Genomic DNA, 27,423 nt, shown 5'->3' with positions numbered 1-27,423 from the left:
GTGGCATAGCCCCCTAACCGCTGCACTACCGCTCCCTACACACACAGACACACGCACACAATGTACACACACGCACACAACGTACACACGCACAGACACACGCACACATACACGCGCACACAGACACAAAACAAAGACAAAGATCCCCCATATAGCCTTAACAGACTGTTGGGGCAAGTGCTGTTAGCGAGCACCTATGAAAGCCGGAACGGTACACGAGGGGGTGGGTGGCCAGCACCACGCCCGACCGCCTTTGTCTCCCTAGTGGTAATGTTTACACACCGCACCTGGTACTCATTTGAGGCTGAGTCGACCTAGGGGAGGCCCGGGACCGGTTCAGATAATCGTCACTGGTGTTGGCCGTGAGCGGAAATCGAACCCGGGTCGCCGGGTTCATAGCGCAGCGCGCTAACAGCTACACACGCACACAGACACGCGCACAGACACGCGCACACAGACACACGCACACAAACACGCACACACGCACACAGACACACGCACACAGACACGCGCACACATACACAAACGCGCACACGCATACAAAGGCAAAGATCCCCCATATAGCCTCAACAGACTGTAGGGGCAAGTGCTGTTAGCGAACACAGACACACGCACAGACACGTGCACACAGACACATGTACACAACGCACACACGCACACAGACACGTGCACACGCACGCACACACGTACACAACGCACACACGTACACAACGCACACACGCACACATACACACTCGTAGTGGCAGTAGCGAGAGTTAGTGGATCACACAGAGATGGGATGTGGAACTCCCTTCCCGCCGGGGTCGCGGTGCCATATCCCGGCTCACCAGGTAGAAGGCGGTACAGCAAGTGGGATAATCGCCATCTGTTTATTATTCCATCTGTACGGGGATCGCGTATTTCCCCCTCGCGCAAAGCGTGGGGTTATCTATCTCCGAGTGTTCCTGTTTCCTCCCCACGTGGAGAATAATCAACACGACTCATCATCATGAATAATCAACACGACTCATCATCATGAATAATCAACACCACTTATCATCATGAATGATCAACACGACTCATCATCATGAATAATCAACACGACTCATCATCATGAATAATCAACACGCCTCATCATCATGAATAATCAACACGACTCATCATCATGAATAATCAACACGACTCATCATCATGATAAATCAACACGACTCATCATCATGATAAATCAACACGACTCATCATCATGAATAATCAACACGACTCATCATCATGAATAATCAACACGACTCATCATCATGAATAATCAACACGACTCATCATCATGAATAATCAACACGACTCATCATCATGAATAATCAACACGACTCATCATCACGAATAACAAACACGACTCATCATCATGAATAACAAACACGACTCATCATCATGAATAATCAACACGACTCATCATCATGAATAATCAACACGACTCATCATCATGAATAATAAACACGACTCATCATCATGAATAATAAACACGACTCATCATCATTAATAACAAACACGACTCATCATCATTAATAACAAAGACGACTCATCATCATGAATAATCAACACGACTCATCATCATTAATAACAAACACGACTCATCATCATTATTAACAAACACGACTCATCATGAATTGGCTGAAAATCGTAAAATAAAAACCCAAATGTAGCAGCAGCCTCCTGAGAAGGTCCTCCCACTGGCTCTCCTGGATAATTAAGTTATTGTGAAGTCATAATTATTATGATAAAAGTATTATAATTACAATCTATAATGATTAAATACGTAATGGGGAAAGTTCGCCGCTATCCAACATCTATCTCCAGATGTATAAAAACAAATCTAATTGTATGGATGTTGAACTTCTTTCGCACCGCACGTAGCCAACCGTGCTCATCGGAGGCCTCACCACGAGATTGTTGATTTTGTTCAGCAACATTTCTTCGGCACAAGCAGCAGTCTGGGGCCGATTTCGACATCCCGTGTCTCATCAGCACTCAGGCTCGCCGAACCATAATATATCACTTCACATATGAGTTCAACCAACATGTGACTCCACGAACGTTTGTCAAATATGACGCTTGTCATCAGCAGCAGCCATAGTCTGTCCGCTGCTGGATGGGAGGGCTCCCCCAGCCGTCGCCGTCTCTCCCGAGGTCGCGCGCACGAGCCCAGTTCACGGCTCCGTCTCCGCGCTCCCTCCGTTGGCTGCCGCTCCGCTCCTTGGCTCGTCCCAGAGGCCTCCCGCTGCCCAGACGGGGCCGTCTGGGCAGCGGGATAGACCGCACGTGTGCGTGATGGCGTGATGGTGTGTGTGTAGTCTTTGTTGATGGTGTGTGTGATGGTGTGTGTGTGTAGTCTTTGTTGATGGTGTGTGTGATGGTGTGTGTGTGTGTGTAGTCTTTGTTGATGGTGTGTGTGATGGTGTGTGTGTGTGTTGTCTTTGTTGATGGTGTGTGTGATGGTGTGTGTGTGTAGTCTTTGTTGATGGTGTGTGTGATGGTGTGTGTGTGTGTGTGTTGTCTTTGTTGATGGTGTGTGTGATGGTGTGTGTGTAGTCTTTGTTGATGGTGTGTGTGATGGTGTGTGTGTAGTCTTTGTTGATGGTGTGTGTGATGGTGTGTGTGTGTGTGTTGTCTTTGTTGATGGTGTGTGTGATGGTGTGTGTGATGGTGTGTGTGTGTGTAGTCTTTGTTGATGGTGTGTGTGATGGTGTGTGTGTGTGTAGTCTTTGTTGATGGTGTGTGTGATGGTGTGTGTGTGTAGTCTTTGTTGATGGTGTGTGTAGTCTTTGTTGATGGTGTGTGTGATGGTGTGTGTGTAGTCTTTGTTGATGGTGTGTGTGATGGTGTGTGTGTGTGTGTAGTCTTTGTTGATGGTGTGTGTGATGGTGTGTGTGTAGTCTTTGTTGATGGTGTGTGTGATGGTGTGTGTGTGTGTAGTCTTTGTTGATGGTGTGTGTGATGGTGTGTGTGTGTGTGTGTAGTCTTTGTTGATGGTGTGTGTGATGGTGTGTGTGTAGTCTTTGTTGATGGTGTGTGTGATGGTGTGTGTGTGTGTAGTCTTTGTTGATGGTGTGTGTGATGGTGTGTGTGTAGTCTTTGTTGATGGTGTGTGTGATGGTGTGTGTGATGGTGTGTGTGTAGTCTTTGTTGTGGGGAGCAATAGTGTAGCGGTTAGCGCGCTGCGCTATGAACCTTGCGACCCGGGTTCGATTCCCGCTCACGGCCAACACCAGTGACAATTATCTGAACCGGTCCCGGGCCTCCCCTAGGTCGACTCAGCCTCAAATGAGTAACTGGTGCGGTGTGTAAACATTGCCACTAGGGAGACAAAGGCGGTTGGGCGTGGTGCTGGCCACCCACCCCCTCGTGTACCGTTCTGGCCTTCATAGGTGCTCGCTAACAGCACTTGCCCCTACAGTATGTTAAGGCTATACAGGGGATCTTTGTTTTTGTAGTCTTTGTTGATGGTGTGTGTGTGTGTAGTCTTTGTTGATGGTGTGTGTGTGTGTGTGTAGTCTTTGTTGATGGTGTACGTGATGGTACGATGGTGTAATGGTGTACGTGATGGTGTATGTGATGGTGTATGTGATGGTACGTGATGGTGTATGTGATGGTACGTGATTGTGTAATAGTGTACGTGATGGTGTACGTGATGGTGTACGTGATAGTGTACGTGATGGTACGTGATGGTGTATGTTATGGTACGTGATGGTGTTCTGCCTGCAGTAGAGATGTGTGCTCACGTGGGACTCGCTCAGTCCCACGCAGGGGGCGAGGGGCGGGGCTCCTGACGGGGGGGGGATGAGGGGTCTCTTGTTCCGGTCCCGTGTGGGAGTTGTGTTCCTGATGATGATGATGTTGTTGTTGTGTGTCTGTCTTGATGTGTCTTTGTGTTTTTGATGTGTCTTTGTGTTCGTTTGTGGGAAGTAGCGCCTGCTCTTGTGTAAACATCAGCATTGGGAAGACAAAGACGTCCGAGCAGGATCACGGCCACACCACCCCCTTGGTGTGCCGTGTTGGCCTTCATGGGTTCTGGCTAACAGCACTTGCCCCAACAGTCTGTTCAAGGCCACACGGGGGATCTGTGTCTTTGTTTGCGGGTGATTGTGCGTGTGCGTAAAGCTTAAGTTAAAGGCGCAGCCTCGCAAATGCACTAGAGGGCGCTCTAGTGCCCCTCCAGAGGGTATTTGGTCTACTCTTCCACGGCAGCCAGGCGTCTCTGAAGAGGTGGGAGTAGCCGAACGTTACCCCACACCCAGTGGTGTCGATGTACACAGCGACACGCGTGCTGGTGGTCACTGTGACGTAGGTTAGGGTGGGGGGGGCATCCCCCCTCCCTCCCTCCCCCCTCCCTCCCCCCCATCAACCGCGACCCCTCCCCTTGGGTCAGAGAATCGCCTCCCCAGGCGTGGGGGTAGGGGCGGGGCTGAGTGTGAGAGCGGGGGAGGGGCGGGGCTGGCGGGCAGACAGCCTAGCGGGTACCAGATGTGGGAAGGCGCCGGGAAGTCACCCCGGGACCAGCCGAGGCGGCAACACTTCTCACGCAAGCCCTCCCTCCTCCTCCTCACTCACTACCCTCCTCACTCACTCACTCCTCTCCTCACTCACTCACTACCCTACTTGCTCACTCACTCCTCTCCTCACTCACTCACTCCCCTCACTCACTCCTCTCTTCACTCACTCCTCTCCTCACTCACTCCTCTCCTCACTCACTCACTCCCCTCACTCACTCTTCTCCTCACTCACTCACTCTTCTCCTCACTCACTCCCCTCACTCACTCACTCACTCCTCTCCTCACTCACTCCTCTCCTCACTCACTACCCTCCTCACTCACTCCCTCCCCTCCTCACTCACTCACTCCCCTCCTCACTCACTCCCCTCCTCACTCACTCCTCTCCTCACGCACTCACTCCTCTCCTCACTCACTCCTCTCCTCACTCACTACCCTCCTCACTCACTCCCTCCCCTCCTCACTCACTCACTCCCCTCCTCACTCACTCCTCTCCTCACTCACTCACTCACTCCCCTCACTCACTCTTCTCCTCACTCACTCACTCTTCTCCTAACTCACTCTTCTCCTCACTCACTCCCCTCCTCACTCACTCACTACCCTCCTCACTCACTCACTCACTCTTCTCCTCACTCACTCACTCACTCCCCTCCTCACTCACTCACTCCCCTCACTCACTCACTCACTCCCCTCACTCACTCACTCCCCTACTCACTCACTCCCCTACTCACTCCCCTACTCACTCACTCACTCCCCTCCTCACTCACTCACTCCCCTCACTCATTCACTCACTTACTCCCCTCACTCACTCACTCACTCCTCTCCTCACTCACTCACTCCTCTCCTCACTCACTCACTCCCCTCCTCACTCACTCACTCCTCTCCTCGCTCACTCACTCCCCTCCTCACTCACTCACTCCTCTCCTCACTCACTACCCTCTTCACTCATTCACTCACTCCCCTCCTCACTCACTCATCCACTCACTCCTCTCCTCACTCACTCACTCACTCCCCTACTCACTCACTCCTCTCCTCGCTCACTCACTCCTCTCCCCACTCACTCCCCTCCTCACTCACTCTCCTCCTCACTCACTCACTCCCCTCCTCACTCACTCACTCCTCTCCTCACTCACTCACTACCCTCCTCACTCACTCCCCTCCTCACTCACTCCCCTCCTCACTCACTCACTCCTCTCCTCACTCACTCACTCCCCTCCTCACTCACTCCCCTCCTCACTCACTCACTCCCCTCCTCACTCACTCCTCTCCTCACTCATTCACTCCCCTCCTCACTCACTCACTCCCCTTCTCACTCATTCACTCCCCTCCTCACTCACTCCCCTCCTCACTCACCCGCTCACGCCGTCATTCACTCCTCCGCGCACACCTCACTGACTCACTCTGCCCTCACTCACAAATTCATTCACAAACTCACTCACCAACCCACTCACAAACTCACTCCCTCACTCACCAACCCACTCACAAACTCACTCCCTCACTCACCAACCCACTCACAAACTCACTCCTTCACTCACCAACCCACTCACAAACTCACTCCCTCACTCACCGACTCACTCACAAACTCACTCCCTCACTCACCAACCCACTCACAAACTCACTATCTCACTCACCAACCCACTCACAAAATCACTCCCTCACTCACTAACCCACTCACAAACTCACTCCCTCACTCACCGATTCACTCACAAACTCACTCCCTCACTCACCAACCCACTCACAAACTCACTCCCTCATTCAGCGATTCACTCACAAACTCATTCCCTCACTCACAAACTCACTCTCTCACTCACCGACTCACTCACAAACTCACTCCCTCACTCACCAACCCACTCACAAACTCACTCCCTCACTCACCGATTAACTCACAAACTCACTCCCTCACTCACAAACTCACTCCCTCACTCACCGACTCACTCACAAACTCACTCCCTCACTCACCAACCCACTCACAAACTCACTATCTCACTCACCAACCCACTCACAAACTCACTCCGTCACTCACCAACCCACTCACAAACTCACTCCCTCACTCACCGATTCACTCACAAACTCACTCGCTCACTCACAAACTCACTCCCTCACTCACCGACTCACTCACAAACTCACTATCTCACTCACCAACCCACTCACAAACTCACTCCCTCACTCACCAACCCACTCACAAACTCACTCCCTCACTCACCGATTCACTCACAAACTCACTCCCTCACTCACAAACTCACTCCCTCACTCACCAACCCACTCCCTCACTCACCAACCCACTCACAAACTCACTCCCTCACTCACCGATTCACTCACAAACTCACTCCCTCACTCACAAACTCACTCCCTCACTCACCAACCCACTCACACACTCACTCCCTCACTCACCAACCCACTCACAAACTCACTCCCTCACTCACCAACCCACTCACAAACTCACTATCTCACTCACCAACCCACTCACAAACTCACTCCCTCACTCACCAACCCTCTCACAAACTCACTCCCTCACTCACCAACCCACTCACAAACTCACTCCCTCACTCACCAACCCACTCACAAACTCACTCCCTCACTCACCGACTCACTCACAAACTCACTCCCTCACTCACAAACTCACTCCCTCACTCACCAACCCACTCACAAACTCACTCCCTCACTCACCAACCCACTCACAAACTTACTCCCTCACTTACCGACCCACTCACAAACTCACTCCCTCACTCACTCACCGACTCACTCACAAACTCACTCCCTCACTTACCGACCCAATCATAAATGAACTCTCCCTTACTCACCGACCCACTCACAAACTCACTCCCTCACTCACCAACCCACCCACAAACTCACTCTCCCACTCACTCCCTTATGTCCGCCCTCTCATCTCCCCTCCCTCTCACCTCCTCTCTCCACCTCATCCCTCCCTCGCCTCCACGACTTCAGACAGCCCACGGCTGTGGCCGACGCGTCGTGACGTGGTCCTAACGTCGGTGGAGCGCGCACAGCGACATCACCCAGCGGCGACACGACTACAGACATCGCCTGTGCACCACCGCTCCACGGTTCTACTACTAATAATAATGATGTATAATTGTATACATTTGTAAAGCGCGTTTAACCTGAAGATCCCCATGCGCCACCGTGTAAGGAAAGCCCGCAGAACCTGCGGGCTAAACGGCAGGACTAGGCGGCGGTGAAGGCCACTTTGAAGAGGCGAGTGCATAGCTCACGACTCTGTCGTCTTGTTAATTGGCGAAGGCAAAGAGCTTCAACGCTTGGGAGCTGCAGGGACAGAGCCTTGAGCTCGAAGACTTGAGAAGAAGGCGATACGAAGATCTCGGAGACCCCGTTGGTGAGTGAACACGGCTCATCAGCTGCTGCTGGTTAGTGAACACGGCTCATCAGCTGCTGCTGGTGAGTGAACACGGCTCATCAGCACCTGCTGGAGAGTGAACACGGCTCATCAGCTGCTGCTGGAGAGTGAACACGGCTCATCAGCTGCTGCTGGAGAGTGAACACGGCTCATCAGCACCTGCTGGAGAGTGAACACGGCTCATCAGCTGCTGCTGGAGAGTGAACACGGCTCATCAGCTGCTGCTGGAGAGTGAACACGGCTCATCAGCACCTGCTGGAGAGTGAACACGGCTCATCAGCAGCTGCTGGAGAGTGAACACGGCTCATCAGCACCTGCTGGAGAGTGAACACGGCTCATCAGCTGCTGCTGGAGAGTGAACACGGCTCATCAGCTGCTGCTGGAGAGTGAACACGGCTCATCAGCTGCTGCTGGAGAGTGAACACGGCTCATCAGCTGCTGCTGGAGAGTAAACACGGCTCATCAGCTGCTGCTGGAGAGTGAACACGGCTCATCAGCTGATACTACTGCTGCTGCTGCAGGCGCTGCGGGGCTCACAGCGCGTGCACTGGGGCCAAACCTCCTCGGCTGGGATCGCACACAGCAGCAGAAGCAGCGACGTCGCCCCCGACTGCGAATCCTGGCAGGACCCTTCCGAGAGAGAGTCCCGAGACTCAGCGAGGCTCCCCTGGCTAATGGAGCGGAATGATAACAAGACGACGCGACTCTGCGAGCGGTCATTCCTCCCGTTATGTTAATGAGACGACTTTGTGAGTCTTACAATGTCGACGTTCGCGCAACTCGCATCTCGCTCGCCGCAGGACCACGGGCAAAGCTGGAAGGGAGCGGCCACGCGGCGGACCCTCGCTACTGTCAGTTGCCCAAGCTCTGCGCTTCTCTATATAGTTCGATATGTCCCGTCAATGGAGTGTTTCTACGCGTGGGAGGAAACGTATCACCCGGAGAACCCGCACGTGGGCGAATGGGCAACACTCTCGAGACGGAACAAAGGAGATGAGTCCGCACTTGTTGTACCGCTTCCTCCTAGCGAGTGAGGAGGATCCGGCTCCACCCGAACGCCCACCACGGAGCAACATCTGCGTGTGATCCACCAACGCACGCTGCCTCCGCCTCCGCAATGCTGGATGACAGGCCGCCACGTGCAGCGTGGCCACCAAGACACATATAAAGATCCCACGTATAGCCTCAATAAACTATTGGGGCAAGTCTTGTTAGCGAGTAGTACCTATGAAGGCCGGCACGGTACATGAGGGGGTGGATCACGCGCTGCGCTCTGAGCCCCCCGTGACCCGAGTTTGATTCCCGGCCACGGCTAACATCAGTGGCGAGTGATATCTGAATCGGTCCTGCCACCCACCGCACTCCTTGCACAAGAGGCCTTCATCTAGCAGTGGAATCACAGAGGACCGTACATTCTTGTAGTCACTGTCATCAGATTCATTAGGAGCCGACACGATCCGCGAGCTGCTGAGCACGGGCACAACACGGCAAGCGGCCAGCAGCAAGCGGCACTGCGCGCGTGGTTCGTGGCGCACGAGTCAGCAGAGGGCGCCTCCTCTCGGCGAGCAGACGACAGGACAATGACAAATATCCCCCGTATAGCCTTTAACATACTGTTGGGGCAAGTGCTGTTAGCGAGTACCACCTATGAAGGCCGACACAGCAAACGAGGGGGTGGGTGGCCAGCACCATGCCCGGCCGCCTTTGTCTCCCCAGCGCCAATGATTGCATAACCCACCAAATCCTCATTTAAGGCTGAATCGACCTAGAGGAGGCTCGGTAACGGTTCAGATATTCGATCACTGTGCCACCACTCCCCACGGTGCGCTAACCACGACACGACTCGGAAGAGCGGAGAATGGTGACAGGCGTGGAGTGATCACATCGAGGAATGGAGTGGCTTTCAGCGAGAGGAAAGAGCTCCGAGGGCAGAGCCGCGGAGCCGGCACCGATGGGAACCTCGGTTCGCATCCAGATTGCAGTCCCAACCACTGCGATTACCCTCACCTCCGATCAGCACGGTTGGCGACACACGGTGCGAAAGAAGTTCAACATACATACCATGTGTAGCGGGTTGATGGTCTTCAGCCCGGTCACCATTGACTTGCATAGATACCCACCGACTCGCATAGAGACACATAGACTCACAAGGAGACCCACGGAATCTCACAGATACCCATGGGCTTGCACAGCTAGAATATCCATAGATTTGTTACGCTCTCGCAGTGACCGTACTTAAACTCGTGGCGGTAGAAATATCTGGGCTGTCACTTCATGTGGATGTGTTCCTGCTTATGGTAAGTCAACATCCAGTTGCGGATCGCGGCGTGGGAAGGTCTTCATCCAGCAGTGGATAAACCATGGCCCATGATGATGAATCGTATACAGTATCTCGTATCTAGTTTAGTCTCCCTGGCTCCCCCCGTCTCCCACCTCTGCTCCCCAACCCCCTGCCCCCACACCCCTCCCGCCCTGCCCCACCGTCCAAACACGTGCCGCTGCGCGTCGCTCACTCCATCCATCACGTGTCCCCGCGGCCACGTGCCAATATTATGATAGCTGTAACCTTGATGATCACACAGCAGCTATAACATCAATTATTGTTACTATTATTGCTGTTGTCGTGTCAGCTATAAGCGTGCTTGAGCTTCGTTTAGCGTGGCAGGTGTCGCGTCGATGGCAGTGACCGGTGTGTCGAGGGCTGCTCGGCGCCACAGAGCGCGGCTCTCAATCAGAAAATGGTTGCGAGTTAAATTCCTGGTGGAGGCATGGGTTGACTCAGCCCATCATCACCCAGTCTTTCCTTTCGGGGGTCGGTAAAATACATACCATTTTGTGGGAAACATAAAGTGGTGCTCCTTTGAAGAGACTCCATCACCCCCACCATATGAATGTGGAATGTCCACCACTTGCTCTGCAGGGCTGTCAGCGGGAGATGAGCACCGTGTGAGTAGGAAGCCATTTTGACTTTTAAAACAATGATAACGGAACAGGGGGTGAAGGCAGCGTGGAGATGGAGCGATGAAACCCACCCGTGAGCGAGAAGCCTGATGGACGGTTGCATCGCGTGACGGTGAGACAGACTGCTCGGGGAGGTCTTCATCCAGCAGTGGATAGATCGCGGCTGATGCATCGTCAGGCGAGGGGTCGGTGTTTTACGCAGGGATTTTTGCGACCCAGGAGCTCTGTGGAGCCCGGGAGGTGGTTAGCCGGGAGGCGGTGGTTAACCGGGAGGCGGTGGTTAACCGGGAGATGGTGGTGGCCCACGCTGCTGCACGTGGTCTGTGTAACCCAGCGTGGTGGAGGCAGAAGCGAGGGCCGGTGGATCACACACAGATGGGGTGTGTAACCCGCTTCACGTGGGTGAGCGTCGAGGAGGAGCCGTACGCTCGCTCGCCGGGACAAAGGCGGTACAGTAAGTGGGATAATCGCCATCTGTTTATTCCCTCTGTACAGGGATACAGAGTTTCCCCCTCGCTCAAGGCATGCGGTTATCTGCGGGTGCTCCGGTTTCCTCCCCACGTGAATAATAATAAACACGACTCGTCATGAATTGGCTGAAATCGAATAAAAAAAACTATGTAGCAGCAGCAGGAGCCTCCTGAAAAACTATAGTCCCTTGACTCGGTGTGGGTGTCGTGGATAAATGAGCAAACTTATGAATCGAAGTAAATCAGTAAAGTGGGTTGCTGATGCGTCTCTACGTACTTCCGAGTGTTACCGTGTTGTTCGTGAGTGGGCGTGGAGTGAGTGCTGAGTGATGTTGAGTGAGTGAATCAGAGCTGAGTGTCGTGGCTTCACTGATGCCGGACCTCAACTCCCACTCTTCCCTCTCCCTCATTTGCTCTCCCTCCTCCCTCTCTGTTCAAGATGTCTACCTTATACGGCTAAACGATGCTCTTGTGTTGCTTCTGGTGAGCAGTCGCGTGGATGTTAACGTCCCTTCTCTCTGCCCTCCTTTTTCCACCATCCCTCTGCACCCCCACCTCCCTCTGCCCTGGCCTCCAGGTGAGGCCCTGGGCTCGGAGCAGGCCAAGAGGCGACGCAAGCAGCGGCGGAACCGCACGACGTTCAACAGCGCGCAGCTCGCGGCGCTGGAGCGCGTGTTCGAGCGCACGCACTACCCGGACGCGTTCGTGCGCGAGGAGCTGGCGCGGCGCGTCAACCTCAGCGAGGCGCGCGTGCAGGTTGGGGGGGGGGTCGAGGGAGGGGGGGGGGTGACGAGAAGGGGGGGGGCAGGGGGGGTAGGAGAGAGAGATGGAGCACAGGTGATACATCTGCCAGTCATCACGGTCAGTCAAACCATGGGACCTGGGTCCGTCCCGTGACCTCCTGTCAGCAGCGAGCCTTCGCCACTTCACGTGGCCTCAAAGTGCACCTGGCCTGGCACAGGCACCGTGGTGACGTCACTGCCACTTAGTGGCGAATGGCGGTTGTTGTGTCTCTACGTGGCTCAGGTGTGTGTGTGTCTTCCCCAGGTGTGGTTCCAGAACCGCCGCGCCAAGTTCCGGCGGAACGAGCGCGCGCTGCTGGCCACGCGCAGCGCGGGCCGCGTGTTCGCCGCGAGCGGCGAGGCCGCGGTGGAGCAGCCGATGGCCGCCCGGCCTGCGCCCCTCGCCGCGCCAGACTTCCTTTCCTGGCCTCCCGCCTCGGCCGCATCCTACGGGTACCGCGGGGGGGAGGGGGAGTGGGGTGGGGGGTGAGAGATCCCCTTCTTCCCCTATCCCCACCTCCATTGCTCACTCACCGACTCACTCATTCCCCATATTCATCCCTCCCCCATTCATCTACCCCCTCCCTCACTGACCCACTCAACTCCCAAACTCCCTCCCTATATCCATCTCCACTGCAACCCTATATCCATACTTCCCTTCTCTCCATCTATCGCTCCCTCCACCCTATTTCTGTACGCCTCCCTTCCCTGCATACCTCATTCCCGTGTCCCTGCGTGTCCCCGCGTGGTCGTCTCACCGCGTGTCTCCGCGTCTCAGGGCCATGTCCGCGTACAGCTCTGGCGGCGCGGGCAGCGGCCCGGGCCCTGGGGTGCACATGGCGAGCAGCATCGCGAGCCTGCGCCTCAAGGCCAAGGAGTACAGCCTGCAGCGCAACCAGGTGTCCACCGTCAACTGACAGGTGTCCACCGTCAACTGACAGGTGTCCACCGTCAACTGACAGCGCACCGGGCCACCGGGCCGCCGGGCGGACAACCGGGCTGCTGGGAAAACTGGGGGACAGACAGATGGACAACCGGGAGGGCACATGGACAATTGAGAAGACAGACACAGACAGATAGAGACAGGCAGCCAAACAAGCAGGTGGACAATTCACTTGACTGCCACACCAACTAACCAGGCAACCAAGCTACCAAGAACGTCAAGGATGGACAGGTGGACAACTGGGAAATCACGTGTCCAATCAACTATCAGCGACACTGGGCAACCACGTGTCCAATCAACTATCAGCGACACTGGGTAACCAGGGGACAACCAGGGAGACAGGTGGACAACAGGGGAGCTAAACGAGCAGGTGTCTACCATCAGCTGACTACAACACCAGACAAGCAAGCAACCGGCAACTAGGAAATCGGGCAGCCAAGCAACCAGGTGACCAGGCGACCAGGCAACAGGTGTCCACTGAGCTACCGAGCAGCCAGGAAACTCTGCATGTAGTCAACCATTCAGCCAGCCAACCTCCTATCCCACCAGTATTTGCATCCACCCATGGGGTGGAGTGGACGGACAGAGGTGATTCGATGGAGAATTAGTGAGTCTCTGTGTAAGTCTGCGGGTCTCCATGTGAGTCCATGTGTCTCTGTGTGAGTCTGTGACTGGGGGGAAGAGCGTCCCATCCCTCACATCACCCATTGTCGTTGCCCAACCACGCACACTTTAGTAATCCGGCCAAGGAATGGAATGCGTTTTAGGGGACGTTCGCCGAGGAAACGGAGCGACGAAATCAGTCCATGGTCAGGTGCTCAATAGATTGTTGCATCGTGAGGATGGTGAGAGGCGGTGATAGCTTGAGCAGGCCTTCATCTGGCAGAGGACACAACATGGCCGATGATGACAACGACATAGAATCCCTCATGGCAAAGCCAACGTTCCGTCCGGTGCCCGGACACGCAGAGGGACCCTGAGAAAGCTCTGCGCCCCCTCCCCCCGCCAAAGTGTCCCTAAGACGCCCCCTCCCTGAGGTTTCAACAAAGTCCAGGCGAGCTCCACCGAGAAGAGGACCATGTACAGATGTTTACTCCGTACTATTGATTTCACGCTTGATGCTGTTGTTTATTGTTGTTTATGATGAATATTTTTGTATGGCTCGACGTTTAATAAGAAACTCAAAGCTGACCCTCACTTGTGATGATGATAGTGAAGATGATCATGGTACTTGTGATGATGATAGTGCAGATGATCATGGTACTTGTGATGATGATAGTGAAGATGATCATGGTACTTGTGATGATGATAGTGAAGATGATCATGGTACTTGTGATGATAGTGAAGATGATCATGGTACTTGTGATGATGACCCTGATTATACCTGTCATAGTGTGCGTAATGATGATGTCGGTGATAATGATGATGTATGTGATGTGCATTTTTAATTATGCTAATGTATGTGATCATGCGGTAATGATGGTGTTGTCTTATAATAATGGTGGCGCATGTGATGATGATGATGATGAAAACCGTGATGATGCTGCTGATGTATCTGATGAGGATGTATGTTGATGATGTTCGTGACGATATCCGTGATGGTGATGTATGTGATGTTTCATAATGATGATGGCAATAAGCGGGGTGATGAAGATGCCCGTGATGCAGATTATCTCGATGGGTTACAGCCCGTTCTCTCCGTCCGCAGTGTAACGGTGCTGTACACGTGAGGTGAAGCCAATAAAGTCCCTACATTACGCCTTACGGACCGCTTTCCCGGATCTTCCCGAATTCTCCTGTTCCTTCCCTGCCCTTCCCAACCCTTCATGGCTCTTCACGGTCCTTCCTGAGTCTTCCCAGTCCTTCCCGAGCGCTCTTGAGTCTTCATGGATATCCCCGCCTCTACCCCGAGCCACGCTCTCTCTCTGCAAATGACTTATCAACCTCCGGTAGGGTCAACCTACCAGGGAAACGACTAGAAATGCGATCGGCGGCGATTCCACATTCATATGGCGGTGGCCAGGGCAACTAAAGGATGACCCAATGTTGAATTTGTGCGAAGCGGGGCTGCTCATTTTCTCGCATTGAATGCTGATGCTACTGTTGATGCCTGTGATTATCATTACGCTGATGCTGCTGGTTATGATGATGCTTGTGACGACGACGCCTCTACTGCTGATGATGCATGTGATTATGATAACGCTGCTGCTGCTGCGTATGATATCGCCGGCTCTGCTGAGTGTGTCACTGATGATGATCACGTTGCTAAGTGACCCCCGTACCGCGACTGACCGCATCAACGCCCGCCCACGTGATAATTGCGACCACCTGCGATAGCAGTACAGCAGGTAGGTTGTTGTTGCAGAGGAGACCAGACCGCACACGATACGAGTGAGAGACGTGTAATGGGGGAGGGGGGGCGGGATTCCGTGTCTTGTCGGCCGGCTCGAGAGACCTCGTAGGTGAATGTGTCCCGGTTCCATCCCTGTTGCTGTTCACTCAGCGGCCGCCAGAGGGCGCCACTGCCCCGGGTGACCACGCCGGGAGGAGCGAACCACGTCAAGAACTCTGTTTCGTGTCCTCCACATCATCAATCATCATCGGCGATGGTCTATCCACTGCCCGATGAAGGCCACCCCAAGCCGTCGACACCTCTCGCAGTCTCGTGATGTTGCGACGTGTCTCGCTCCTGCCCGCGAGCTGATTTCATGGCTCCGTCTCCGCCGTGAGCGTCCCCTCGAGCGTGGTCTCCGTCTCTCTCCGCTTTGGCTGCCACTGTCGCTAGCGGCCACCGTCCCCGCAGAGCCGTGACGTGTGCGGCCCAAGGCCACTCACTTCTCTAAACAGTCAATGCGATGATCATTCGTTCTTTATTATTGGGTCAGATCACGTCAAGTGAATGTGAGTCGTACACCCTCCTCCACCCGACGCAGACAACGAAGTTGAAGAACTGCAATTTCGCTCCTCTTGTCTTGCCCACGCGTTAGAGGCGTGGCCAGCCATGGGGGCGTAACCTGACTGGGCACGACTTCCGGATTCGCTGACGAGAAGGAGGGGGCGTGTTTATAATAACGGATATCGTGGATGGGCGTGCTCAGGATGAGGAGGGCGTGGTCAAGGTGAGTCCGGTAAACGCCTCGTATGGCGAGCCTGCGTTGGCAATGATGTGCAAGCACAAACAACTCAACAACCACAAATAACAACTCAACACAAACGACAACTCAACAGCCACATGCCGTCGAGGGGCGTGGTCAAAGCAAACAGGCGTAGTGGCCAACTATCAAAGGGGCGTGGCCATGCCCTCAGGGGGGTGTGGCCGTCTTTAGGGGGCGTGGCCAGTGCATGGTGAAAGCAACGACCGCGGACAGTTGCAGGGATGGGCGTGGCTATCCGGAAAGGGGGCATGGCCAGCTATAATGAAGGCGTGACCAGACGTGAAGTGGGCGTGTCGATCACAAATGGAGAGTGGTCAGCTGCGAAATGGGCGTGGTTAGATGTAACGGGGGCGTGGTCTCGCTCCCGTCGTGCTGCTCGCGCAAATGGCGCCGTTTGAACGCGGACCGATTCCGTCTCCCGCGCAACTGCCTCAGCGCAGCCGCCGCTCGCCGTAAACAAAACTTATCGCCTCTCACTCAACTCCGAGCCGGAATCGCTCTGCGCCTCTCGTCATCTAAAAAAAGAAATATTCATCACCGTCTCCGGAGTTTGATGGGAGGGAGGAAGACGGAGGTGCAGGATACGCAGAGCCATGGACTCCGTCGTGGGAGACGACCCCAGCCTGCCCGGGGACCTGAGGTGCGGCTCCGTGTGGCTCCATGTCGTGGATGGGTCTCTGTTGTCTTGTGTAGATTCACCTGGCTCCACGAGGGCTCGACGTGGGTCTATGCAGCTCCATGTGACTCCGTGAGCCCCCTTGTCGCGACTCCACGCGGCCCCATGTCGTGCGGCTCCGTGTGTTGCCCATGTGTGTGTAATTGTGTGAACCCCAGTCGGGTTGTGCTCAGTGTAACACGTGCACGCTTTGGCGACCAATGTTATGATTCATAATTGAGTTTTGGGTCCTATCGCGAAAATAAAATTTGTGTCGTAAACCCTCCTCCACCCGACACAGCCGTTTAATCAAGTTGTCACGTGACGTACACACGCCCCAATGTTGATATTGCAGAGCGATCCGCAGTACGGAGTTAGACTGATGGCCTTAATACTGGTAGGAACGAAGTTGTAAACTGAGTGTACCAGCCTGCAATAGATTAATGTGTCCGTCCGTCCGTCCCCTTTCAATACTTTAACGAAGTGAAATCTCGTGATGTTGGGGTGTAAAAATAAAATTGCGCAAAATTCCAATGTTCCTACCAGCCCACCCTGCAGGGACCTGTTCTAAGTTTTCTTGTGGTTGTTGTTTGACTTGCATCCCACTGGGATTTTTTTGCACACAGCGTTGGTGTACGGTGCTTTTTTCAGGAATATTTTGCTGTTTTTTTCATGGATTTTCTGTTTGCACAGTCACAGTCACTTTAAGATGTTTTCTTGTTCGTGTTTTTGTTTGTTGTGGTTGCACCCAATTCAAGAGCCGGAATGGCTCACAGAGCTACACCAAAACAAATAAACTGAAACTGAATTTGAGAATTGTGCAGGGACGGGCTGCTGGGAGTCCTGGGCTGTGTCGGGTGGAGGAGGGTTTACGACACAAATTTTACTGACCCAAAAATCAAATGAATAATAATGTGTCCTGAGGTTGCATCTTCACTTAGAGCACACCTGCATGTCGGGGCATGCAGACTGACATGCACCAGTCAATGTGGCCTTGCTAATATTTGCCTTGCAAATTGCACCGGTTCAGATGAACCGCGTACGGTGTATCGACCAGGGACGTAGAGAGCACCTCCGATTAGCGCGGTTGGCTATGTACGATGCGATAGAAGTTCAATATACTGTACCTACATACGGAGCAGGGCTGCAGAGCCTACGGCCCGCGGGCTACAATCAACACACAACCACACTTATCGCGACTCGGCATCAGCCACATTTAAATTGTACAGTATATACATTGTACAATATTTAGATTGCCTTTCGGCATTACCCTCCGGTGTTGCTAATTAACTTAGCAAATGTGCCCACGTGACACCTTGCTTTGATTGGCTCTATCGCTGGGTAGAGGGTTATGTTTAACGAATTTTGATTATTCCAACACGATCTTACCCAAAATAATCCAATTAGGAATTTTCAACACCGTGTTGGAGGAAAGCAGGCACAAGCGTTGCATTAGTGCAGTTGGAGGGAGCCGTAATTATTTTTGCTTTGCTATTTTAAAACGCTAAAGTGTGGGTTAATGTGTGGTTGTTGCCTGCCAAAGTAAGGGAGGACAGGTGGTGCAACTGCCTGGGTCTGTCCCGTGACCTTGTGCCAGCGAGCGAGCTTTCCACACTTCACATAATGTCCTGAAAGTGCAACCTAGCCTGGCACAAGCGCAGTGGTGACGTCACCGCTCGCTCCTTCGCGGTTAATGGCGGTTGCTGTTGTTAGTGTTGCCCGCCAACGGAATTCAAAGTTCTATTCGGCCCCCAGAAAAAAGGGGTCTGTTGAGGCTGGGGTCTGTTGAGGCTGGGGTCTGTTGAGGCTGGGGTCTGTTGAGGCTGGGGTCTGTTGAGGCTGGGGTCTGTTGAGGCTGGGGTCTGTTGAGGCTGGGGTCTGTTGAGGCTGGGGTCTGTTGAGGCTGGGGTCTGTTGAGGCTGGGGTCTGTTGAGGCTGGGGTCGTGAGCAGGTGAGGCACGTGCATCAGTGTTGGGAGGCCTGGAGCAAACAGAGCTGTACAAAACGAGACGAAGCACTTCACTCCAACGCTGTCCGCTGGACAGGTTGGTCCCTTCACCTGATGAAGGCCGCTTGTGTTGTGGCCGAAACGTCTTGATTTTTGTTGTTTTAATTTTTTACCTACGGGACTTTACCGAATAGAACCAAAGAGTATGGATCCTTGCAGTCACGAAAGCTTCAAATCCATAATTGTAGAATTCCATCCCTTGGCTGCCACTCCTAGCAACGTGTTCTGCCCACACCCTCTTACGCTTCCAAACAGTTTGAATGATATTCTTAGTTTTTTCGGTAAAGTCACGTTGAAGAGAAACAACAAAATAACAAAATGTATATAAAACAATAAAAAATTCTCACGACGTTTCGACCATAACTCAAACGGTCATCATCAGGTGTGTTGGTTTGCATAAATGTATTTTTAAAACGGCACATTTATTTATTTATTTATAAAAGATGTGATTCCGGACATACAATACCCTGGTGTCTACAAACTAAGTTGCCTCTGTGGTAGTAGATACATTGGAGAAACCAAACGCCATGTCTCGGACCGCATTCGTGAACATAAAGCAGACCTTAAACACGGTAGGACCAACACCTCGGCCGTAGCAGATCATTGTTCTAATTCAGTAGGCTCACATGCCATTGACTTTTCCAAGACGGAGGTTCTTTGTAAGCCATCTGGCTTCCATGAGAGATTCGTTCATGAGGCTATCCACATATACAAGCACAGAGACAATTTCAACCGAGAAGATGGATTCTATCTTAGCAATCATTGGAAAGATTTGATAAATCATTTCAGTTCTTGATTGATTGTTCACGCTTACAGTGGCTTTCAGACAGCATACATTATAAAAAAAATGTCGTCTCCCCCCTCCTCTTTTAAAAAAAAATAGATGGACTAGTCCTGGGCAAACTGCCAATCGCTGCGCGTGACGCCAACGTTTTTTTTTATAAATAAATAAATGTGCCGTTTTAAAAATAAATTTATGCAAACCAACACACCTGATGATGACCGTTTGAATCATGGTCGAAACGTCGTGAGAATTTTTTATTGTTTTATATATATTTTGTTATTTTGTTGTTTCTCTTCAACGTGACTTTACCGAAAAAACTAAGAATATGAATTACTGCAGTCACGAAAGCTTTAAATCAAAGTTTGAATGATGTTATTAACATGGAAACCACGTTTCCACGGATGATGTCATTAACATACAGTTTATGGAATTCAAACTGAGGAAAAGGCTTGGGGGGTGGGGGGGTGTAGGACTCGTCATGGCTAGAAGGGACGATGGCGGACGGGCAAGAATAATAATGGAACGGCAGCCAAGAAATGAAACGTGTCCGAGAGGACGTGGACTGGGGAAGATGGAGCGATGAAATTGGCTCCTTTGCAGGTGCTGGGTGGATTATTACATTGCAGGATCATTAAACGGGGTGGTGGCTTAGGGATACTGTCATCCAGCAGTGGATTATTCATTGATGATGATGAAAATATTTATTTTCCTTGAGGACAGGGATGCCCAGCAGTGTGAACCTACCCCCCCCCCCCATCAGTGCTGTGTTCACGTGTTTCCACTCGGCTCAATTTCGGGACGGTGTCTACATTCTGTGGGCTGATTTTGGGGCCGACGTCAGAACTTGGGCCATGCGGAAATACGTCAACAAATGTGTCAAGTTAAGTAAGTTGGAGACAGAGGGAACTTTTCTATTTTGTTGTCGGCAACGCAATCCTGGACCTTTTATTCGCAGGTATTTCTTGGAAAGTCTTACTAGGAAGTGTTTCTGGGCCAGCCCTTCCCACCTCACGCCATGGCTCGGGTTTCTCGGCAAATGATGAAGACACCGGTTTTTTTAATATAAGCAACTTGATGTGTTCTTCAACCTGAGTTGTGTGGAGAAATTAACTCAATTCATGCCAACTTGAGTCGTGTTGAGTCGACTCGAGGTGCCTCTCCCATGGAAGCAAGGCATCACAAGACAGGGGATCTAGGAAGACTGGGGATCCTCAAGAGCTCCACGCAAGCGTAGACTGTACAGGGGCCAGGTATGACTCAGGGGTCTCTCTATGAGGCCCAGTGGATCCATGAACGTGGGGGGGGGGGGGGCAGAGGAGAGGATGGGGAATTCTGGAGGATGCCAGGTTGACGGGAGATAGTTTAACATTTTATTTTATTTTGTATGACCAGGTGAGAACTCAAGAGGCCAGGGTGGGTCTCTCATTTGCAAGAGTGACTTGTGCCAATGAAATTACAACAGAAATAACAGGGATTAACTATAACAACGAAACAAATACAAATTAGGGCCAAAACAACCACATTACAGAAGAAATCAAAAGAACTGCACAAACATGAATCAATATAACCCATGAAGTTGGGTGAAAAATGTAAGCAACAGCTCCAAAGTGGATTTCGGGTGATTACAGCACTATAATGTAAACAGACTGGGACATGTGTCAAATACACAGAGCAATGGAGGCAGTGTTCCCACCAAAGCAGGAGCACGGGGGAATGGTGAGGTCACGAGACCCCAGAATACAGGGGGGCCCACAGAGGCAGGGGACCTGCTGCCATTTGGGGGTAAGGACTCAGGGGGATAGGCAGCTGTGTGGTGGATCGGGTCTGACTGACACGGCTAGCAGTGTGGTGCTGTGGTGAGACGTCGGAGCCACGGTGACGTCACGATGCGCTGAGCGAGCGAGAGGCGATGTGCTCAGTGTTGTGTTCTGCCAGGAATGTGCGCGCGTGCGTGTGTGCATCTGTTTGCGCGTTGTGTGCGCACACACCGTCTAACGGGACGCGAGCCGCCACTCCTGGGTCCCCTTCCCAGGCACTTGTAGCTGGAGAAGACCTCCTCTATGTCCGCTCAGCCTGAAACTGGTAACTTGTGATGGTTGCGATGTGGCACAGACAGGTGGTGTGTTGTGGCTGAAGTTATTCACACACAAGTGGCGTGTTGCGGCTGGAGAAGTGGTGTGTTGTGGTTTGAGTGCAATGCACACAGTTGGGGGTGTGTTGTGGTCGTGTTATTCATGCTCAGGTTGTGTGTTGGGATTAACGGTGAGACAAGTGGGGTGGTGTGGCTCGAGGAGTGGTGTGTTTTCATCTGAGTGAGACATAGATTGTGTGTTGTGGTTGGATTTGAAACAGTGCCGTGCTGAGTTCTCTGCCATTACTGTTAACGCACGACGTTAAATGTGTATTTATATAGCATCTAAATGTGACAGTGGGAATGATTATTTTGTCGAATCAGCAGAGGGATACAAGAAGGTATTTCGCCTTGACTTGAACAGTGGTCAGGAGTCTGGAGCTCTATGCGAGTCTCTAGGTTGCTGTTTTGAATCTGTGGTTCCTAGTGCGATTCTATGAGTTTTTTTTATAGAATATGAGTTTGTGGCTTTCTTTGTGCATTTTCTGTTTCCCAATGTGAGTTTGTTGCCCTCTATGTGAATCTATGGATCTCTTTGCGAGTCTTTGGATCTCTCAGGAAGTTTATGGTTCTATGTGGGAATTTATGGGTTTCTATACAAGTCTACACTGTGCAATGTAATACAGTAAAGTATCTAAATATGACTGCATCAGCAGTCAGTCACAGACAGAGGAGCAAGTTCTGGAGCTTGGATGTGAACAGGGGCAGAGGGATTCTGTGGGTCTCTCTGTGAGTGAGTTTAAGGATCTCTACGTAAGACTCTGCAAGTCTATAGTTGTCTGCTTAAGTTTACGGGCCTACGCGAGTTTTATTTGTGTTGTCTAAGGGTCTCCATGTGCGTAGCAATCACCGTGTGAGTCTACGGGTCTATGTGAGTCTATGGGCCTCTTTTTGAGGATATGGACCTGAACAGGCGCAAGAGCCCGGCGTCACAGCCCGGGGCACGACGCCACTGACGTCAGGCGTGGCACCGGTGCCGCCAGCTGTGTTTTCCGAGCAGTGCTGATAATCCGCGTGTGCGGTCACGGTGTCCGTGGTCTCTCACCGTGCTACGTGGGTACCGGCCCATGTGTGTGTGCGTGTCTCCGGTGAAATATGTCCCGTCGGTGGAGATGCGTGGTGGGGGTGCTATTGGCGCATATTATTATAATCGGTGAAATATAACTCGTGATGTCAGCACGGTTATCTAAGGGTAAACGTGATTAAATAAGATGAATTTACAGGCCCAGTTTGGGCGACCCCTCTGGTCCGCCTCTGGTCCATGGTGATTTTGAGAGACTTATTTGAGGATAACATGAATTTAGGAATGGAGTTCAGATTAACTTTACAATAAAACTGTACAATGTAACTGTTATTGGTCATATGTCCCAATGCTGAAATGAACTTGCAGATTACTCGGTTAGGATCACACTACAGAGAGTCTTACGACCCATTGAGGCTTTCCTGGGTAAAAGAGTGGAATAATAGAAATAATAATTTGCCAACAATTCTAGGTCACTGTTATTGGGTAAATTATATGGATAATGGAATGAATATAGTGAATCCAGGAGACCACTTCTGGGTTACTTATCCACGGATAATTGTGGACAATAGGGCTATTTTGTCTCCACGTCGAGGTGGATCCCTCTCATAGGCGGATAATAGGAAGAGGCTATTGGTTTTTCATAGGATATTTTGCATATTGATTGGGGATGCGGGTATTAGAAGTGACGGGTAATAGGGCCACGGATAGGAGGGGTTTCACTGCAAAGACTTGTGTGCTTCACGGCTTGCGTGCGTAATGGCCTGGTTGTATAACGACTCGGATGTGTACAAATTGCAAGTAATTTGCATATGAATAGTGTGAATCTTATGTAATCGATGAATACAAGTACAATTAGACACTTGTACATTGAATGCAAGAACAGATTTTAATCTGAATCTGCGTTGTTGCATTTCTACTCTGGTGAAATCACGACAGTGAACTCACTCAACCATTCATTGAGATTATTCAGTAGCGACCTTAGTAGTGAACTCGTGCAGTAGTGACCACTCCCATTAGTGAACTCCTACAGTAGTGAACCTGGTAGTGATCAAACACAGCTGTGAACTCATTCCTTTCGGAACGAATTCAGTGTTCAACTTACCCCTTTGCGAACTCATTCAGTCGTGACCTCGGTATTGACCTCACAGTAGGTAGAAACCTTTCTGTGGTGATCCCACGCTTTTGTTATATCGTTCATGAGTGAATTTGTCGGTAATGGTCTCACATGGTAGTGATGTTGCACAAAGGAAACGCCTTTCCTAGTCCGCTTTGTGGCTTGGACCTGGGTTGTAGCAGCAGCTGTTGTTGGCTGTGCTGCACACGCACACACGTACGCACGCATGCTTGTGCCCCGGCGCTATATTTAACGCGTTTCTTGCGGAGGAATTTGGGCCGTATCGCCTGTCACCCGAACCGGCCGCCCGCGGGGCCGCGATTGCTGCCGCGATCGCCTGTCCAAGGTTAGCCATGGAAATAGCAGCATCTCGCCAGCCCTCGCCGCCCACTGTTTACGAAAACAAATGCGGGCACAGTCCATTACAGGCCTCCTCACCCACTTGCCAAGCCACCCCTGTGCGAGGAGTAGGAAGATGACCGATCCTTCTGTGAGAACAGTTGAGGGTGTGTTATGATTATTATGATTTCGCTTGTTTACTCAGGAATGCCTCACTGAGTCTGAATTGGGGGCGATGTTGCTGCTGCTGTGCGTGATTCCAGTTGAGTGATTTACATTTAAGTTCTTAGCATTGGGGATGTTTGGGCCGATACCAGTTATGTTTTTAGCTATGGGAGGAAACCGGAGAACCCGGAGGAAACCCATGCAGAACAGGGGGGGGGAGAATACAAACTGCCCACAGTAAGGATCCAGAATTGGGAATTGAACTCAGAAACTTCTTGCTGTGAGGCAGGATTGTTACCACTGTGCCACCACCCTGCCACCCAATTAGTTGGCAGTGTTGGTATTATTGGGCAGTGTGTGAAAACGTGTCACTGTATTTTGTGGCCTTCTAAGTCACTGCGTACATCATATCGTGTTCACTGCTTGCGGAATCAAGTAGGCACGCCGGGCTTGTTGCCCATAGTAGGAGGTTGGACAAAGGGCAGCCGTTTTCTAACATCTTCGTATCTCTACGGATCGCTTTGAGTATTGTTGTGTTGAGTTTTCTCCGGGCACTCTTTCATCATTTCATTTTAAAACCACAAGATATAATTACCAGCAATTGGTGATACTTCCCATCGCAGAACCCTCCTGAAAATGAGCCTTGAGACTCGGCCGTGGCTTTGTTTGTATAAATAAAGGACTTATTGTTGTTGTTACGCCGCGTCTGTTGAGTTCTGCGCCAGCTCCGGTGCCCCTGGCGCTCTTCAGTCGGCCGCTGGGGCCATTAAACATTGATGCCGCCCGGCCGGTGCCTTTGTGTGGCCGTGTGGGGTCGGTGAGCGAGCGAAAGTGTGGGTGAGCAAGCAGATGGGTGGGTGAGCCAGAGGGTGTGCGAGTGGGTGAATGAGCAAGCAAGCGAAAGTGTGGGTGAGAAAACGGGTGGGCGGTAGGGTAGGAGAGCGAATGGGTGAATTGGTGTATGCCCAAGAGAGTGGATAATTAGCTGGAAGAGTGAGTGGCAATGTGGGTGAGTGGGTGGATGGTTGAATGGCATTGTGAGTGGACTGTGAAGTGAGCCAGTGGGTCTATGTATGGGCAATGGAGAGATCGGTTGTGTGGGTCAGTTGGTACATTTGTAAGTGCATGGATGAGTAGCAGTATGAGTGATTTAATGGATGATTGAGTGAGTCGTGGATGAGTCAGAAAGTGGATAGATGGGTGGGTGAGTTATCAAGTGAGCGAGTAAATGAGTGGATGAGCGAGTGAGCGACAGTGTAGGTGAATGAGTGGTTGGGTGAGCAAGAGTGTTAACGGCTGAGCGGAAGGTGTACAGACCATTGTAAGAGTGAGTGAGTGAGTGACCAAGTTGGTGAGCGGGTGGTTGAATTGATATGTCTTGGGTGAGTTATGGGGTGAGTGGGCACAGCACTAAGTGGTCATGAACGCCGGGGGAATTACGTTTGGCAAAAGCTTGCGAATGACCATGGAGTTCACACTGGGTTGTTGACTATTAGCCGAGCAGGCAGTGTACGTGCGTTTACGTGCGTTTACGTGCGTTTACGTGCGTTTACGTGCGTGTACGTGCGTGTACGTGCGTGTACGTGCGTGTGTGGCACGTGGCGTCTTCGTGCGAAGCTTCACGGAGTGATGAAGGGTTAATAATAATAAATATAACTGAAAATGTGAGACACGGAATGTTGAGGGTCCACGGCAAACAGCAGCGCAGTCCGTGTAGTCGTGTAGCGTCTGGAATCAACACTGCATACATACATACGACACTGTTTATTGCAAGGGTCCACGGCGAATTTAATAGAAGCTACGACGGATGACTGCTGTAAATGAGAGACCAGAAGGTCAGAAAGCTCGCGCCAAGATTCATATAACCCCATGGAATCAAATTACGAGATGATAAGCCCAGCCGACTGATTATCTTTGTTAAAATATCAAAGATAATCCCATGCGATCAGACTGGAGGTGTTACAAGACCTAGCAGACACCAGTTGCTTGTTGACAAACATGGTTGGATTGAATTATCATTATTATTTGCTTGGTTACCCAGGAAATGCCTCAGTGATTCTTTAGAGGAGACCATATTGCCACGTGTAATCCCACTTGAGCAACTTTTAGCTTTGGAATGTTTGACCAATACCAATGACTTTGCGTGCGTGGTCTTTAGATACTTTTTTTGTGCACAGTCTTACTTTCCAGAGCAGTCTTATAATCCGTAGGATACGGTAACAATGCTATAGCCATCACTTGAATGACCCTCAATACCTCATCCCGCTCGCTGGTAGGGTTGTGATGAAGGCATGGGCTGGGTTTGTGTAGCGATATTGGTGTTGGCGGCGGTGGCTGGGTGTTGTTTTTCCTCGTTGATCAAGCTCAATGTTTTGGTTGGTCTGTGTGTACGTGGCTGGGTAAGTCGGGTTAGGTGTCGTTAGCCATCTCTGTGCCATCTCCGAGTCACTTCTGTCGGTCCCGCGTGCCTGCTACTAATGGCCATTACGGTGGCCGCTAATCGCATGGCTGTGATAATGTATTTGCGCTGTTATCGATCCGGCCGAATGGGAACCAGCATTTGTTGTGTGCCCCGCGGCGTTGAATGTTTTATGGCAGATGAATAATTCACGCGACCGCCTCCACCGCTGGTGCTGGTGTCCGTCCGCCGTGTGTGACACGCGCACGGGATGCAGCGATGTGGATGTTCATTGGCAGCCAATGACTGATCGGTCCTGCTCACGACCCTAACTCTAACCCTACACCTAGCCCCCACCGCCACACTCCGGTCACCGCGGAGTTTTCTGAGATTACTGCGTGCGCCATTGCGTTCCACCGTGGCAGCAATCCCAATCATGGTTGTTCCACTTGCTTACCCAGGGAAAGACTTGTAGTCACTTTACTTTTTAGGAGGGTCCTGTCAAGTTATTGCAATAGGGGGCAATGTCGCTACGATTACTCCCAATTGAGTATTTTGTAGATATTTGAGCTGATATCAGTTACATTGGGTATTTCTT

At 51.7% G+C, this 27,423-nt stretch overlaps 2 protein-coding genes and 1 long non-coding RNA gene across 7 annotated transcripts in view; 2 read left to right on the top strand and 1 right to left on the bottom strand.

Annotated features, from left to right (window-relative positions):
- PRRX1 (paired related homeobox 1) overlaps positions 1-14,816 on the top strand; it is a 34,837-nt gene extending 20,021 nt beyond the window's left edge. The window contains exons 2-4 of the mRNA XM_032958565.2: positions 11,905-12,083; positions 12,375-12,562; positions 12,888-14,816. Coding sequence (XP_032814456.1) covers positions 11,905-12,083; positions 12,375-12,562; positions 12,888-13,026 — 506 coding nt within the window. The 3' untranslated portion in view covers positions 13,027-14,816. The remainder of the gene's footprint in view (positions 1-11,904; positions 12,084-12,374; positions 12,563-12,887) is intronic.
- Positions 11,322-12,976, bottom strand: LOC142925650 (uncharacterized). The gene is made up of 2 exons (XR_012942609.1): positions 12,868-12,976; positions 11,322-12,556 (listed from the first exon to the last, which is right to left on the bottom strand). It is a non-coding gene; the product is annotated as an uncharacterized LOC142925650 (long non-coding RNA).
- Positions 14,817-16,541: 1,725 nt separating the features above from the next.
- The window catches only part of LOC116944812 (uncharacterized), a 72,248-nt gene continuing 61,366 nt past the window's right edge, over positions 16,542-27,423 (top strand). For 3 of the 5 annotated variants that reach the window (XM_032958560.2, XM_032958561.2, XM_032958559.2), the window contains exon 1: positions 16,542-16,847. In XM_032958560.2, the coding sequence (XP_032814451.2) occupies positions 16,801-16,847 (47 nt within the window). In that variant the 5' untranslated portion in view covers positions 16,542-16,800. Of the gene's footprint in view, positions 16,848-20,962; positions 21,737-27,423 lie in introns of those variants that run through there. The other 2 variants (XM_032958563.2, XM_032958564.2) reach the window with 1 other exon arrangement.

The sequence above is a fragment of the Petromyzon marinus genome, chromosome 22, assembly GCF_048934315.1.
Source record: "Petromyzon marinus isolate PM22_M1 ecotype Great Lakes invasive population chromosome 22, UKy_Petmar_22M1.pri1.0, whole genome shotgun sequence".
Classification (NCBI taxonomy): Eukaryota; Metazoa; Chordata; class Hyperoartia; order Petromyzontiformes; family Petromyzontidae; genus Petromyzon; species Petromyzon marinus.
This window is presented reverse-complemented; position numbering and strand designations above follow the sequence as displayed.